Below are 16,920 nucleotides of genomic sequence, written 5' to 3'. Positions count from 1 at the left end.
TCTGAGATTCATCAGTCTGTTCCATGTTTCCATGCCTGTGCACTGAGCGTCTTCCCCCTGCTGGTCAGTGTGTGTCATAGCTACCGGTCGAATGGTCGGACACTTAGCATATTAGCCTTTTATATATAGATGTTCTCTTACAGTTTGGGTCTTTGTCTAGACAGACCCCAAGTACCAAGGTTGCTGAACCCAGGTCCAGCCTGACCCCACTGGCCTAACACCTGGTGCCTTTCCTGCAGCCTACAACAGTTCCATAATTATTCATTTTTTGACTGGTTTAATTTTACTAAAGTCAAACCAGATTTGAATGTTGGGATTCTAAAAACATACACAAACACAACAAAAAATCTTTATAGCTACTTATTAACATGAAAAACCCAAACGTTAAGTTTGGAAAGACATTAAAATATAACAAAAATAAGCAGTATACCATATTTATTGCTTAATTTCTCAATTTTCCTACCAAGCTTTCTATCCCAGTGTATTACACTCATCATAAGCCGAAACAGAAACAAACTTAAGTAACTGTTATGTACTACTAATGCCCTATATCAATTATTACATTTATTTCTCACAACCAACCTATGACATGAGTACTTTTAATCATCATTTCCCAATTTATAGATGAAGAAACTAAAACATATATTGCCATCTTCCCCAAACAAGAGGGCTAGGAAAAATAGGATATGAACTGAAGCCATCTTAGACCAGAGCCTATGGTCATAACCACTGTACTACATTAACTTTCTGATTACTTACACTTTCTTAATTATTTTTTCTTGACCTTATCTAGGACTAGTGATGATGATGATCAAGGAAATGATGACAAGATTAAAGTTCCTATGTTCCTAGAGACTTAGCGCATCCCACTATACTGACAAAGAAACAGGAAAGGCCAGTCCTGTAACTCCTTTATGCAGTCTGCTCTGTCTCTCTAGCAAGTTGGATGGCTATAAAATGAATGTAAACACACACACCATAACTTTCCTATATACAAATACCGACCAGTTAGAAGATACATTGGAAGAAAAGGCATTATTTGCAGTAACAATGGCAAAAAGATGAAACATCTAACATTAACTTCAAAAGAAATATGTTAGACTTATATGAAGAAAACTTTAGAATCTAAGGGACATTAAAAAAACCTTGAAAAGGAAACTCATACCATAATACTTGGATTGAAAGAATTAAGGGCACAGATTCCATTCTCCCTAATTTAATTTATAATTCAATGCCATACCAATCATAATAACAATGACACTTCTACTTTATTTGGGGACATGAATACCCAAGAATAACTATTGGTAGTAATATTCTGAAAAACAAAAGGAACAATGGTGGCTAGTCCTAATAGATGGTAAATGTTGGATAAAACTACTGTCATCATATGGTTCTGGTGCAGAAATAAATATAAAAGAATATAATTCTGGATGCTAAGTTAGAATATGAAATAATAAAGAAGGCACTTAAAGTAAGCTAAAAAAGTGGATTATTCAGTACATGATGTTGGGATGAGTGAACAACCATATGGAAGAAAATTTTTAAAGTTTTGGGTGGATCAAAGATTTAATAAAAAAGGAAATCATAGTCCTAGTTGGTCTGGCTCAGTGGATAGAGCATTGGCCTGTGGACTGAAGGGTCCCAGGTTTGATTCCGGTGAAGGGCATATGCCCGGGTTGTGGGCTCTATCCCCAGTTGAGAGCGTGCAGGAGGCAGCCAATCAATGGATTCTCTCTCATCATTGATGGTTCTATCTTTCTCTCCCTCTCCCTTCCTCTCTCTGAAATCAATCACTATATATATATATATACACACACACATATATATATATACACACACACACACACACATATATATATACACACACACACACACATATATATATATATATTTAAAAAAGGAAATCATAAAATAGGCAACATGAGTAAAATTCTTAAATCTTAGTGTTAGGAAAGCCTGTTTCAATCATAATATATAGCCAGAAGCCACGAGGAAAAGGTAAACCTGACCACATAAAAATTACAAACTTCTAAATGGAAAATAATACCAAATACAAAGATAGGAGAAAAATGATCAAAGGATCTTTTTAATATGTAAAAAGTATAAATCATTGAGGAAAAATTTATCAAATACCATATCATTAGCTATTAGCAGTGATAGTAGCATTTTTATTTTTTACTTTCCTATGTTTGAATGCATTACTTTTATGAAAATAATGATAAACTAGTTTTTTAAAACATATATTTTTATTGATTTCAGAGAAGAAAGGAGAGCGAGAGATAGAAACATCAATGATGAGAGAGAGTCATTGATTGGCCGTCTCCTGCAAGCCCCCTATTGGAGATGGAGGCTGCAACCCAGGCATGTGCCCTTCACCAGAATTAAACCTGAAGGCCGATGTTCTATTCACTGAGCCAAACCAGCTAGGGCAACGATAAACCAGTTTTAAAACGCAACGCCAGTCTTCAATACCATAACTATTTCATAAAGTTAAATATATCACCATTTTTAGTCTGTGTGTTGTGAAGAAAAAAAACACTAGAATATTTACCATTTCTGAGTTAGAGGCGTTATGCAGTTTCATAGCCTTCTCTTGAACATTTCCAATAACAGCATCAGCACATAGTGCCAGGGAAATAAGGATCACACCTTCAAGAAGGCACAAAAAAAACACAACCTCCTTATTTAAGCATATGAATGAGAATCAAGAGTTTTCAGAGATGCAATTGAGCTAAGAAATAAAAGTAGATCTTATTCACATTTGTTTCATAAAGCTGAGCAGTTTTATCCACAACCAGTTGTAACAGGCACATAAGTCACATAGGTGATGTTAATAAAAAAAAGTAGCTACCACTAAGAAACTGCATTAATGCTGTCACCATTACTGTGCTTCACTCTCATGTCAAATAATAGTTCTGTGTTTAAACTAGATTTTATGTTTGAAAGGAATACTGTATTAAACAAATACAGAAGAAATTCCTAGATTTACTGGGATTGGTGGTTAGTCAGATGGAGAGGGAAATCATTAAAAAACAAAATTATTAAAATGTTTAATTTAAAACACAAACATGCATACAGTTGTGAAGGCCCTTCCTTTCAATAGAGGTACTAAATCTGCACTTTCTCTTTTGTTTAAACCACACTCATAAAACAACTCTCTATGATTTCCAAGTTGTTCTGATTAAATAGTATCTATGTATCTATCATCTATCTATCTATCTATCTATCTATCTATCTATCTATCTATCTATCAAATATCATGAACCCTGGAATTTAAAAAAAAGTACACCAAAAACTCAGGAACTTCTGAAACAATTAGGGTACAGAATCCTTTCATATTTATATGATATCCCCAATTTTTATAGTTATTCCATCCAAATGTAATTCAACACTGATTTTATTAACTTGTCAACCAAATTGTTTCAATTAACTTAGTTTTTACAGAAACAATTCTTTCTTCAAACTCAACTGTTTTTTCCATTGTTGTTAATCCTCACCTGAGGATATTTTTTCCATTGGTTTTTAGAATGAGTGGAAGGGAGGGAGGGAGGGAAAAAGGGAGAGAGGGAGAAAGGGGGAGAGAGAGGGAGAGGAAGAGAGAAAAACATCGATGTGAGAGAGGAACATCAATGGGCTGCCTCCTACAAACCTCCTACTGGGAATCGAACTGGCAAATTTTCGGTGCACAGGACAATGCCCAACCAACAGAGCCACACTGGCCATTATAAAAAGCTGAAATAATTTTATGAAAATACTTGATTTATGGGGGCAGGAAGCGGGGGCTAGAAGGTGTCAATGGGAAAAAAGGGAGACATCTGTAACACTTCCAACAATAAAGATAAATTAAAAAAGAAATAAAAAGAAAATAACTGAATTGCATCCTAAAGGTGGATATTTATTGAATAAGTCTGACATACCCCTTTATACATTCTAAGTTTTATTTATGTCTATCTTAACCATTTTAATAGTTAATTAATCTCCTTTAGATAATATACTCTTATAGATCAGGGCTTATGATAAATGCTCAACTATTATTAACTAGAGGCCCAGTGCATGAAATTCGTGAAGGGGGGGGTGGTGTTCCTCAGCCCAGCCTGCATCCTCTAGCAATTCGGGACCCCTCAGGTGGGTTCCCTAGGCCTGGCCGATGATCAGGGTCTATCGGGGCTTTCCTTCCCCGGGCTGCTGGCAGCTGGCCCCGCCCCTGCTGCTGCCACTGCTTGCCATCTGTGTGGTGCTGCCCCTCCCTCCCCCGCCACCGGTCACCTCCCTCTGCGAGCACAGGCGTGAGGTGCGATCACTTGGCTAGCCTGGACCTCCCTCTGCAGGGTGATCACTGGCTGGCCCCACACACTCGCCACAGGATCGCTGGCTGGTGGCCTGGGCCTCCCTCTGTGGGGAAATCAATTTCGGGGCCCCAGACCGATCGCTGCACAGAGGGAGGCCCCACCTACCCGCTACAGTGCTGCCGGCCTGGTAGCTTGGGCCTCCCTCTTTGAGGTGATCGATCGCAGGGCTCCACGATTGATCACCCAGCAGAGGGAGGCCTTTCCCACCCAGCCAGGGCTCTGCGACTGATTGCCACACAGAGGGTGGATGAGGCCTCCTTTTTTGGTGCGATTGATCATGGAGCCCCCGCACCGATCACCCTGCAGAGGGTGGCCTGGGCCTCCCTCTTTGGGGCAATCGTGGGGCGATGGCGAGGTTTCCCGACCAATTTTATTGCACCTGCCTTGGCTGGCCGGGCGCCAGTGGGTGTCACAGTGTGGTCGTCCGGAAGGTCCTCTGGATGGTGGTTCTTCTGTTTGGTTGTCTGGTTGATTTGCATATTACGCTTTTATTATTATCTACACTAATAAAAGAGAAACATGCAAATTGGTGTCACTCCGCTACCCTTCCCATTGGCTAATCAGGGTGATATGCAAATTAACTGCCAGCCAAGATGGCGGCCGGCAGCCAGGCAGCTTGAAGCGAACATGAGGTTTGCTTGCTTCAGTGAAGGAGGACTCCAATGTTCCCCGCCGGCCGCTGCCGGCCTCTGAACTTGCAGTTTGAAACATTGTTACAAATACAGAAGCTAAACAAAACCCCAGTAACCTGCTTTCAGCCAGCTGGGATCTCAGAGCTGGAGTTGAAATAGTGTTTTGATTATAGAACCCAAAGAAACCAGATACCTGCTTTCAGCAGCCAAGGCCTAAGAGCTGGAGCCAAGCCTTAGAGCTAAAGCTGGCCCAGAATAAAAAAAAAGAAAAAAAGGAGCAGTTGGGAGCTTCAGTCACCCGCCAGCCTGAAAACAGCCCTCAGCCCCTCACCCAGACTGGCCAGGCACCCCAGTGGGGACCCCCACCCTGAAGGGGTTGTGACCAGTTACAAACAGCCATCATCCTCTCATCCAGGCTGGCCAGGCACCCCAGTGGGGACCCCCACCCTGATCCAGGACACCCTTCAGGGAAAACCAGCCAGCCCCCACCCGTGCACCAGGCCTCTATCCTATATAGTAAAAGGGTAATATGCCTCCCGGCTCCAGGATCAGCGTGACAGGGGGAAGCGCCCAAACCCCCTGATCGCCCTGTGGCTCTGTGTGTGACAGAGGGTGGGGCCACAACCTCTCTATCTGCCCTGCTCTGTTCGTGACAGGGGAAGGCGCCCCAACCCCCTGATCAGCCCTGCTCTGTACCTGATAGCGGGGAGCTCCCCAACCCCCTGATCGCCCTGCAGCTCTGTGTGTGACAGGGTGCGGCGCCCCAACCCCCCCACCCCCACGGGCCCTGCTTTGTGTGTGACGGGGTAGAGCCATAACCTCCCCATCGGCCCTGCCCTGAGTGTGACAGTGGCGGCGCCCCAACCCCCTGATCGGCCCTGCTCTGTGGGTAATAGAGGGCGGCGCCCCAACTGCCCCCCACGGGCCCTGCTCTGTGTGTGATGGGGTAGAACCATAACCTCCCCATCGGCCCTGCCCTGAGTGTGACAGGGTGTGGCGCCCCAACCCCCTGATCCGCCCTGCTCTGTGTGTGACAGGGGGCGGTGCCCCAACTCCCCTATCGGCCCTACTCTGTGAGTGACAGGGGGGCGCTCCTCAACCCCCGATGGGCCCTGCTCTGTGCGTGACAAGGGAGAGCTCCCCAACCCCCTGATCGGCCATGCTCTGTGCGTGACGGGGGGAGCTCCCCAACCCCCTGATCGACCCTGCTCTGTGCGTGACAGGGGGCAGCGCCCCAACCCCCGATTGGCTCTGCTCTGTGCGTGACAGGGGGTGGCGCCGCAACCTCCCCATCGACCCTGCCTTGAGTGTGACAGGGGGCGGTGCCCCAACTCCCCAATCAGCCCTGCTCTGAGCCCGACCAGGGGCTGCACCTAGGGATTGGGCCTGCCCTCTACCACCCGGGAGCAGGCTTAAGCCAGCAGGTCGTTATCTCCCGAGGGGTCCCAGACTGTGAGAGGGCACAGGCCGGGATGAGGGACCCCCTCTTCCCCCCGAGTGCACAAATTTTTGTGCACCTGGCCTCTAGTCCTATATAATAAAAGCCTAATATGCAAATCTTCCAAACTGCGGAATGAACGGTGGAACGACCGGTCACTATGACATGTATTGACCACCAGGGAGCAGATGCTCAATGCAGGAGCTGCCCCCAGCTTGTAGGCCCCAGGCCAGCCAAGGTGTGTGCCAGCATGGATCCCTCGGTCGCCCCGCAGAGGAAGGCGATTGGCGGCAGCGGTGGCAGGGGGCAAGGCCGGCAAGCAGGTGGTACCAGGCCAGCCAAGGCGGGTACCCCTGATCGCCCCGCTGGTCGCCCCACAGATTGGCCCTGATCTCCGGCCAGGCCTAGGGACCCTACCCATGCATGAATTTCGTGCACCGGGCCTCTAGTAGATTATAAAATAGGGTTAGGTTCTAATTCTCCTAACAAGTATTTCCATGTAACTCAGATAGAGTTAGCACTTCAGTTATAGTGAGAAGTTACAAACCACCTCTTTCCATAATTATCATCACCACCATCACCCCATTCCACCAGGGTACATACTCTCACACCCATTACTTCATCATCTCATTCTGTCCTCTCACCACCTGCGTGTGAGGCACACTATCACCATTGCCTCTGGATAAGAAAAGCGCAAAGGGAGGTGGCACTTTAGCCATGGTTATATTTCTAAGTGTACAGACCAGAATGTGAAGGCATGTCACTGATAGCAAGTTCTGTGCCTTGTCTAAAACTGCCTTTTCCTCAAGTAAGAGTCAATTTTCTCAGTTTTCAAATACACTCTTCCTTTTAGATTTGCAGATATGAAAATGAAATGTTTTTGAAAAATCTAAACTATGTGAGAAACACCTGCAACAATAAGTTTTCTTTGAGTGAAACTCAATGAAGTAAGGACCACTTGCACCGAATGATCCAAGGTGAAAGAACAGATATAAGAGGCTCTACCACATCTTCTGGTTCTTAACAGACAGCTCTAAGAAGCTGAACTGGTTAAATTTAAATCCCTTAACTTAGCCTGATTAAACAGATTAGTAAGAAAGGTTGACTAACAACAGGTAAGAATAATGAAGCTGATGTAAATTATTTTCTTCATTATGTAATACTTTTTCCTCACAAATAATTTTACTTACTATACTTTGTACTATATGTAATACATATGTAATATACATTCTTTTTCTGTTCTCTCAGAGTTTCTTTGAAGACTTACATATTTTAAATACAATTTTTATCAGGTTAAGAGATGGGGAAATGGGATGATACTAAAATAATTTTATGAGTAAAACTAAATAGTTAAGAATGACAATAAGTATATATAAAGAGTTTCTCCATAAAATCGTTAGAATGAAAACAAGATTCTAACACATTTTTTTTATTTATTTCTAAACATATTATAATACCTATTCTATTCAGGAAAAAAAATCTAAAATTAATTTACAAAATTCCACATGGCACACTACTGTGGAAACTTTAAGCGTGTTAAGGTTATGACCATATTTATATCACCCAGATTAATACTTAAACACAGCATACCCTTCTCTCTTTAGCTAAAACAATGACAAATAAATGTGTAAGTTTCAACCTAAAAAAATGAGAATAAAAAAATTACTGTAATTCTCCTATAATTCATGTGTGTATTTCCAATTCAGCCATAAGAAATTGGTCTACCATGTACTATACTTGATAACAGAAGATTTTGACTGAGCAAACAACTTTCTGTCACATCAGAATACATTTGTACTAAAAACAATTGCTATATTTCCAGAGTTGTAATATTTTTACTACATCTTATTTGGAAAGTCTGAAAGCTTTATGTTAGATATGAGACTTATAGATGTCACACCATCATTTAAAATCCTTATGAAGTTGTAAAAATTTTTACTGTAAACCGAACTGCCTACAAAATCTAGGAAGACAAAAAAATTCCTTACCTGTCAGGTTGAAATTGGGTGCAATTGTGCTGTCAGCAAGTGTAAACCATATCAGGCCAAGGCTCATACACACCGCAGCAGACACATCTGCAACATTGTAACGCTTGCCTGTGTGATAGAAATGTAAGTCAACTTCAGAATGGAAAGACCCACTCAGCATAGTTTTAGATCTATGTGTTTAATCAAGGAGGTCAGGAGTCTTTTTCTATCTAATGTCAAACATATATGAAGAACACTGAGGTCAAGGCATGAGAGAGCCACAGATCTTCTGAAAATTATATGATCAGCGAGCACTGATGTTTTAGATATCAAAGTCTATATTATCTGTTATGGTAGTGAGTAAATATGAACATTTAAAACGTTTATGAAAATTAATGCCTCCTTTTCCTTATGTATAATATACAGCTATGAATTTTCTTCTAGTTTACAAATTTACAAAGTAACCAGAGTAATTATTCAGGCTATATAACTGTTTAAGTTTACAAATACCATAATCAAATAACTACTAGGTAAGTGAGTATTAACTTATTTTAATATAGCCACATTTAAATAACAAAACCATGTAGTAACTTCTTGGAAGGAATGTAAGGAAATATCATACATGCTCAGTTAGTTATGACATTAAATGTGGTTTTTAATAGGGACTGAGATCATTGTTTTTTCCTGTGTGAATAGTTATCCTGAAATTATATGCAAAGTAGTTGACAGACATGCTTTCATTAAAGGGGATTTTTGGGAAGACATCTAATGGATAAAATGAAGTCAGGTTGTATAAGGATGTTGGTGATACAGAAACACTTGGTGACACAGAAACACTTGATTATCAACACATGAGCATTCCTCATGACAGTGATATGAACAACTTGTTCTGCTGCTTCTTGCTTTGATTGCCTCCTTTTTTACTGCTATTTCCAAAGAGCTTGTAACTTGATTGGGGCTCTAGGAAATCAAGAAGCCAGCAGAATTGGTAAAACAGCAGTTCTGCTTCGGTTAAGCTTTACTTCAACATGAGAACAGCCCATTTGTATAAGGAGGTAGAGACAGAGGCCTGAAGAGTACAGGACTGGAAGAATTGAAAAAAAGGAGCTTTCCAGGTACTTAGGTGCTTCTGAGCTATACTTTTAATATGTGAATATAGTATTTCTTGAAATGTAAGTAGACTCCAGACTAAAAGAATAAAACAAAGTACTACTTTTATTCTAAGTCCAAATTATTGATTTCAGATACTAAGGCAGATCACAAGTTTTAGTATTTTTATAATACCTTATTTTGTGATATCACTCAGAATTGTTATATCTAGAATGTTTATTAAATTGACCAAAGTTTAATATTTTTCCTAATGCTAGATGCTATAACATAGCCTACTAGTTTCAAACAGGATGAAAATACATCATTACTATACCTTGAATAAAAACTCCTCCTAGCATTACAGGAATCAACTTGCAGCACTTGAAGATGACTTGGGTTGGATAATTCAGGTAGCCCAAGGAAGTATTTGATAACCCCATAGTACCCACAGTAAGAAAAGCTATTATCATGTAGGTTTTTCCTGGTATTCTGTAAAAGACAATTTTTAAAATCTTCATTTTGGGATCCAATTCATACTTGTTAGATAATGTGTTTACAATGTGTAAATGTCTACTTACTCTTTTTATTTCTGTTTAGTACTTTTAGAAATATTGGTTAAGTTATAACATTGTTTATTATATAAAAGAATATCACTAAAAATAATGATTCGCCCTTATTTAATCAATCTTAATTGAGAACTCCCAACTGTGTGAAAAAGTGGTATATTAGAGAGCCACTTACATTCTTACTGTAGGTATAAGGTATAAAAACTATCTTGACTAAATTTAGAAAAAAAATAAATTTTGGCCTTTATAATAGTAAAAGGCACCTTAATTAATTTATAACTTCTAAATTGTTCTGTTTCTTAATGTTTCCATCTAGCATTAGGAAAAGTACATCCACCCATTCTGCTAGAGTAACCCGAGCAGAATTTCTCTAAAAAAATTACATGTTTAAAACTCTGGACATACTATTTATTACTATAATAACTTATGATTTATTTCTGTCTGTATGTTGTAAAATGTTAAAACAACCAACTTTCTGATGAGGAATCTCTCTTGTTATGTTCTCAAATCTTCTACCTTGAATTCTATCTGGATTTTCTAAAGAAAATTCTTAATTTGGCATCTTCAGAATTTTGAGCTATCACTGTGACCATATGCTCACTTTGAGTAGATATTTAATGGTCTAAAATAATACTCTTGTACATTGGTGTGACTAACACAGGAAGCACTGTTCACATAATTACATTATGCTGCCTCCTTAGATCTAGTTTCTATTTTGGGATTTGTGTTCATGTTTAAATCAAGGGAACAAAATTCTTTCATATTTTAATATGGCTAGATGTAAGGCAAAATAATTTACTGGAGAAATTCAATTAGAATGCATCATTTCCACTTAGATTTCAATTTTGAGGCCTTTTCCTACTTAACTACTAATACAGTGGTCAACATTTAAAGTCCACATGGAAATAATTTAGCATGCCCGTATGCATCAGTGTACATGAACACTGATTTTTACTCTGTTCGTGGGGTTTAATCCCCAGTGCATACCATCAGGGAAGCAGGACAGCTCTGCTTCTCTCGGTAAGGATAGACATCACGTTAGTCAAATAATGGCCAGAAAATAAAAAATTCCAGCCAGAAAAATCACAAGGAATGACTAGAAAAGCAGCACAGAACAGGTAGAAAAAAAACCCAGCCTGAAACTCAAAAAACCTAAATTCAAAAGGCCCAATTCTAAGAGCAACTTGCTATATGAACTCATGAAAATCCCAGCATCCCTGTAGGTCTGTTTTCTCATTGGTAAATGAGGAAATTCGAGTTCATCATCTTGCCTGTGGGATTCTCCTTGTTTCTGTTTTTATTTAACATCGTAATTGCATACTTCCTTAGATATGGTGGGAAATTGTAACTTAAAGTAATAAAGTTGCAAGGTAATCTTTGTTGCAAAATAAGAAGTGGTATATTTAGGGTATTATACTTTACCATATGCTTCACCACACATGTACCACATTTGATTCTCAAAATGAAACAGAGAAAAGTTAAGAAACTTCCCTGAGCTCTTGACAGAGCTGATTAGAGGCAGTGCAAGACTCAAAGCCCTGTTTTCTGACTCCAAATCCTCTATTCTTTCAAGTACACTGGTATTCATAAAAATAAAGATAAAAACTAAGCAAAGGTCTATAGAGCAGTGCCACTTAACACGTTAAGCGCCACGCCTGTTTTGTCTTCCTTTCCATTTAGCCCGCGATATCCGATTTCACTGATATGCTGGCGGCCGGAGATCTGTGTAAGGTTCGATAAGACTGCATGTATATTTTCAGATATATTTCTTGTATTTATCGCAATCTGTACTCTGTATTCTTTTAGAAATGATTTCTCTTCAGTCAGCTGTCTGTGGTTTGTGTTCCAGTGCAGTTTAAAAAATTTTTCTTTATCCATAACAGTGACAATGTCAGTAGCAGCAGCATGTAAAAGTGATTCAAGTGAAACTAGTTTTCCTAAAAAACGTCGTAGAGTCGTTCTTTTTTCGTCATCAGAGGATGAGGATGAGGATTTTGAAGAACGGCATGATCTGAGAGGTAATCAACCAAGAATTATGCCTTTCACCTATCTGTCTGGCTTTAGGATTGAAGACTTGAATGTAAAGTCATGTGCAACAGTAGAGAATTCTTATGAACTGTTTGTGCCTAATGAATTGTTTGAGGATGTCGCCAAACAAACTTGTATGTGTCGCAAAAACTAGGGGTTGAAAACTTGCAGCGTTTCTGTAGGTAGACTGTGACAAACAAAAATGAAATGAAAAGTTTTTTGGGTTGATTCTATGGATGGGACTAGACTACCACCTTTACATTTATATTGGTCCTATGATCCTGCATATATGCAAACTTTCCCGAAAAAAATGTCAAGAAATAGATTTGAAATATTATTATGAATGCTGCATTTTTCAGACAATAGGGAGACAGATGTTTCCAATCGTTTATGCAAAATAAAACAACTAATAGATAACATGGAAATAAATTTCGAAAAATAGTATGATCCATCTGAAGCTATATGTATCAATGAATCTTTGATTCCATTTCATGGCCGCATAATATTTAGGCAATATTTAAAACAAAAACACCACAAATATGGTATTAAATTATTTAAGTTGTCCTGCGGATCTGGGTACACGTATGCTTTTCGTGTATATGCAGGGAAAAGTTTAGAAAAAGAAAATATGGCACCAACTAATGTTGCAATGTCTCTTTGTAGAGATGTATTCAATAAGGGACACATGTTGTACACAGACAACTAGTACACGAGTTTAGATTTAGAATATAAATTACTTGATAATAATACTCATTTAGTAGGAACATTATGTTCAAGTCGATGGGGAAATCCTCATGAAGTAACGTCAAAGAAACTAAAACGGGGAGAAATTATAGCAAAAGAGAATAAAAAAGGAATAACCAGTTTAAAATGGAAAGATAAGCGGAACATCTTACTTCTTTCAATAAAACATACATCAGAGATGGTGAATGTTGAAAATAGATCAGGTCACTACTTGAAACCAAAAATTGTTGTGGATTATAATGCAGGAAAAGCAGCAGTTGATGTATCTGATCAAATTACGAAAACCCATGAAATGGTATAAAAAGCTAGCCTTTGAGCTCCTATTAAATATTGCTGTTCTCAATGCTCATATCTTATTTAAAATTATTAGCAAGAAGAATATGAGTATCACAGAATTTCGGAAGAAATTAGCTGTCCATCTAACAAATTGTCGGGATGAAGAAATTCCAAGTAGCAGTACTGTAAATATACCTCAAATATCTCATCACAAACTCCAACAAAAAACTGGAAGAGTGTCTAAAGTTAGAAGATATTGTAAAAAATGCTACGAAGATAATGCAGCATGATTTGGATTAGATATTGCCAGAAAGTTGACAAAACAAGTTATAACATTCTGTGAAACCTGCACAGGACAACCATTTTTGTGTATACTGTGTTTTAATAATATTCATTAAGTTTTTTTTTTTGGTAACAAGTAATATTTAAGATCTTTTAAGATCTCCAAATTATTTAAAATTTATTAATAGAAGAATATACGATTTTAAACTGTATATCGTCAGTCAACAGTGACTGACGTGGTTTGGATGGAAAGTATAGTGTCAGTCACCAGTGACTGACATGGTGCTTAACGTGCTAAATAAATTCAGAGATGAATTATTCTCAGAAATGAATTCAGAAATATGAGATTAGGTGTACTTTCACTGTAACAGACTTCCAAAGACTTTTTATAAAAAGTTCATGGGCTGTAGAATAAAAAGGTTTCAATTCATAATTGTATTTATTATACATCGATTCTATCAAATCCCTTCACTTTGTTTAAATCAAACAAATGACGTTACCTTTAAGTATGTATGATCATGTGGTTTAATGGTTGGGATAAACATGGCTTTGGGCTCACTCTCCATCTCATTTGGGTAGCTGAGAAGGAGGTGTACCTTTTTAAAATTTAACATTGAGGAGATGCAGTTTCTTTGTCGTTTTTCATTTAATAGAGACAGTATTAGATTCTTTTACTTTAGAAGCAACAGTAGTCCAGCAGTTTACAATAGGTAATCAATCATGAGGGTTCCTTATGTATTAGTCTTGACATATGTATTTAATTATTTTCTATTCTATCACCTATGGCTAAATCTTAGAGTTTCAGAGCATGAAAATAGTGAAGAAGTTAACCTCATTCAAACATTTTTAATATCACTGCTATAATAATTTATTGGCAATATAGAGAGATTGAGAGGTAAAATTAGACCCATGAGGAAATACTGAAGATACAAATTAAAATATTTAAAATTTTATAGTTATCTCCATATAAATATCAAAAACATTTATGAAAGAAAAAAGCTGTGAAAATTTTCTATTTTCACTGAAAGATTAAACATTTGTATCAATGAGTACAGTATCAGAGTGCCTTATTACATTTTAAACTGCCTAATATATATGTGAAATATTTACATATTAGGCTCTGATATGTTAGAATAACCACACTTACCAAAAACATATTCAATTTCCTTACCACCTTCTAATTATAATCAGAGGCAAGGTTTTATTGTATATTGTTCTATATGCCATTAAAATATATGGAGATGTTTCCACAATCCAGATGGCCCATTTAAAACATATTGTCAGCCCTAGCCGGTTTGGCTCAGTGGATAGAGCATCGGCCTGTGGACCAAAGGATCCTGGGCTCCCGGTTAAGGGCATGTACCTTGGTTGCAGGCTCCTCCCTGGCCTGGGCCCAGGCTCCTCCCTGGCCCGGGCCCTGGTGGGGCTCCTGCAGGAGGCAACCAATCGATGTGTTTCTCTCACATCAATGTTTCTCTCTGTCTTTTCTTCTCTCTTCCACTCTCCCTAAAAATCAATGGAAAAATATCCTGAGGTGAGGATTAACAAAAACAAAACAAACAAACAAACAACCCATATTGTCAAACAAGCTCCTTTGGTTTTGATGAAAAGGAATATGATGAAATTTCTCTGATGTCTAAGAATGCAATTTCAGCCACTGGACATTACAAGTATGACAATGTTAAGTGAAATATATCTCACAAAACAAAACCTAACTATACATTTTAAAAACCACTATAAAAACAGGTATTGGTATTTCAATTCACCACTTTGATGTAGTAGCACTGTAAATCTTTCAGTAATCACACCTATGCCAGTGAGATTTATAAAAACACACATGTACATATGAATACTTTCTCATTTCAAAATATATGTACATGTTGAGCCTAAATTATATTTTTTATTTGATAACTTATACTTAGAGATTACGTTTTTCAATGTATAATGAAAATATCATATTTAATATTTTTAATAAGTTGATTAAACTGCTAAAAATGCTTGGGTATTAGATGTTTTATTACATTTATTTCATGTATTACACTCTGTAATGACTAAAAAACAAAATTTAACTACAACTAGTGAACTTAACTGTCAAAAAATAAAAACAAACTACATACCTTCTTCTTTTGTCCTGAATAAGCTGAAGTTCTATTAGGCCAAATATGGAGTAAAATGCAAACTGTACTAATGTAAGGTACCAGCCATAGGGCTTAAAACCCTCCACTGAAAATATTAATTCCTGTCAAAAGATACATGAATACTGTTAAGTTCAAAGAACCAATTTCCTCACAATAAATTCCAATAAACACATTTATTAAAAAACACTCAAATCACGACACTTCTCAGAGGTACAACTAGAGAAGTTAGGAGGCCTTTCCAAAGAACTGACACTAGATGTCGAGGTATGAAAACCAGGAGAAAAATTAAAAGGGTTAGGGATAGCAATGAAGTAACAGTATTGTATGCTTTTCTCTCTTTCTCTTGTTAAATTTATTGATTTTACAGTGAGAGAGAGGAAGGGAAAGAGAGAACACGGATTTCTTATTTCACTTATTTATGCATTCATTGGCTAACCTGACTCCAAATCCTCACCAGGGATCAAACTCACAACCTTGGCATATTGGGACAATGCTCTAACCAACTGAGCTACCCGGCCAGGGCCTTTTCTTTCTCTTTTTTTAAAAGACCAAAATTAGAAGAGTTGCCCCCAAAGTGAGGAAGGTACCTGATTCAAGAGCTCATTTACTATTTAAAAAGCATATTTCATTAGAAGTCTATTATCTCGGGTCTGTTTTTCTATAAAACTATAATCAGTTCAAATCAATTTATCTATTTATTTATTTACTTATTTAAATATATTTTATTGATTTTTTTTACAGAGAGGAAGGGAGAGGGATAGAGAGTTAGAAACATCGATGAGAGAGAAACATCGATCAGATGCCTCTTGCACACCCCCTACTGGGGATGTGGCCGCAACCAAGGTATATGCCCTTGACCGGAATCGAACCTGGGACCCTTGAGTCCACAGGCTGACGCTCTATCCACTGAGCCAAACCAGTTAGGGCTCAAATCAATTTAATGTTAATTTTTGAATATTTGTGCCACAGATTATATAAAACTTCTTGTGAGGAAATGGTTATTTTGCCTAAACATAATGATGTACCATAAAGTATTATTTGCATTAATTTTTTAAAAGACATTCTTAAAAAGTCATTAAGAGGTGTTCTAATAGTTATTTTACTATATCAGATTTCCCCCACAAATATATGTTTCAACTGTATTTTAAATAAATTTTAAAAAGATAAGATTTATGTATAAATTTTCTTTCAAAGAAAAACTAAACATAGCTTCTAAACAGACTCTGAACTAGACTTTGTACATTTAGGATACAGCATAATTCCTCAAATTTAGATTTCATGTTAAGTAAGTCTGCAAAGTATTTAGGATTTTTCTGGTTTATGAACTATAAAACATGAAAATAGCTTTATTAAGTATTTTGGCATTCAGATTATATAAATATATAGCTAACTTCAGTGCAAAACTCCAACC

At 38.0% G+C, this 16,920-nt stretch overlaps 1 protein-coding gene across 1 annotated transcript in view; it reads right to left on the bottom strand.

Annotated features, from left to right (window-relative positions):
* Window positions 1–16,920, bottom strand: part of SLC35B3 (solute carrier family 35 member B3) — a 28,868-nt gene that overhangs the window by 7,143 nt on the left and 4,805 nt on the right. Inside the window, exons 3-6 of the mRNA XM_070405759.1 lie at window positions 15,489–15,610; window positions 9,810–9,964; window positions 8,408–8,515; window positions 2,552–2,649 (exon numbers count right to left, since the gene is read on the bottom strand). Coding sequence (XP_070261860.1) covers window positions 2,552–2,649; window positions 8,408–8,515; window positions 9,810–9,964; window positions 15,489–15,610 — 483 coding nt within the window. The remainder of the gene's footprint in view (window positions 1–2,551; window positions 2,650–8,407; window positions 8,516–9,809; window positions 9,965–15,488; window positions 15,611–16,920) is intronic.

This window comes from Myotis yumanensis, unplaced genomic scaffold, assembly GCF_028538775.1.
Source record: "Myotis yumanensis isolate MYYU_CA2020_CCGP unplaced genomic scaffold, mMyoYum1.0.hap1 SCAF_2, whole genome shotgun sequence".
Classification (NCBI taxonomy): Eukaryota; Metazoa; Chordata; class Mammalia; order Chiroptera; family Vespertilionidae; genus Myotis; species Myotis yumanensis.
Note: the sequence above shows the minus strand (reverse complement) of the source record. Positions and strands in the feature narration are given on the sequence as shown.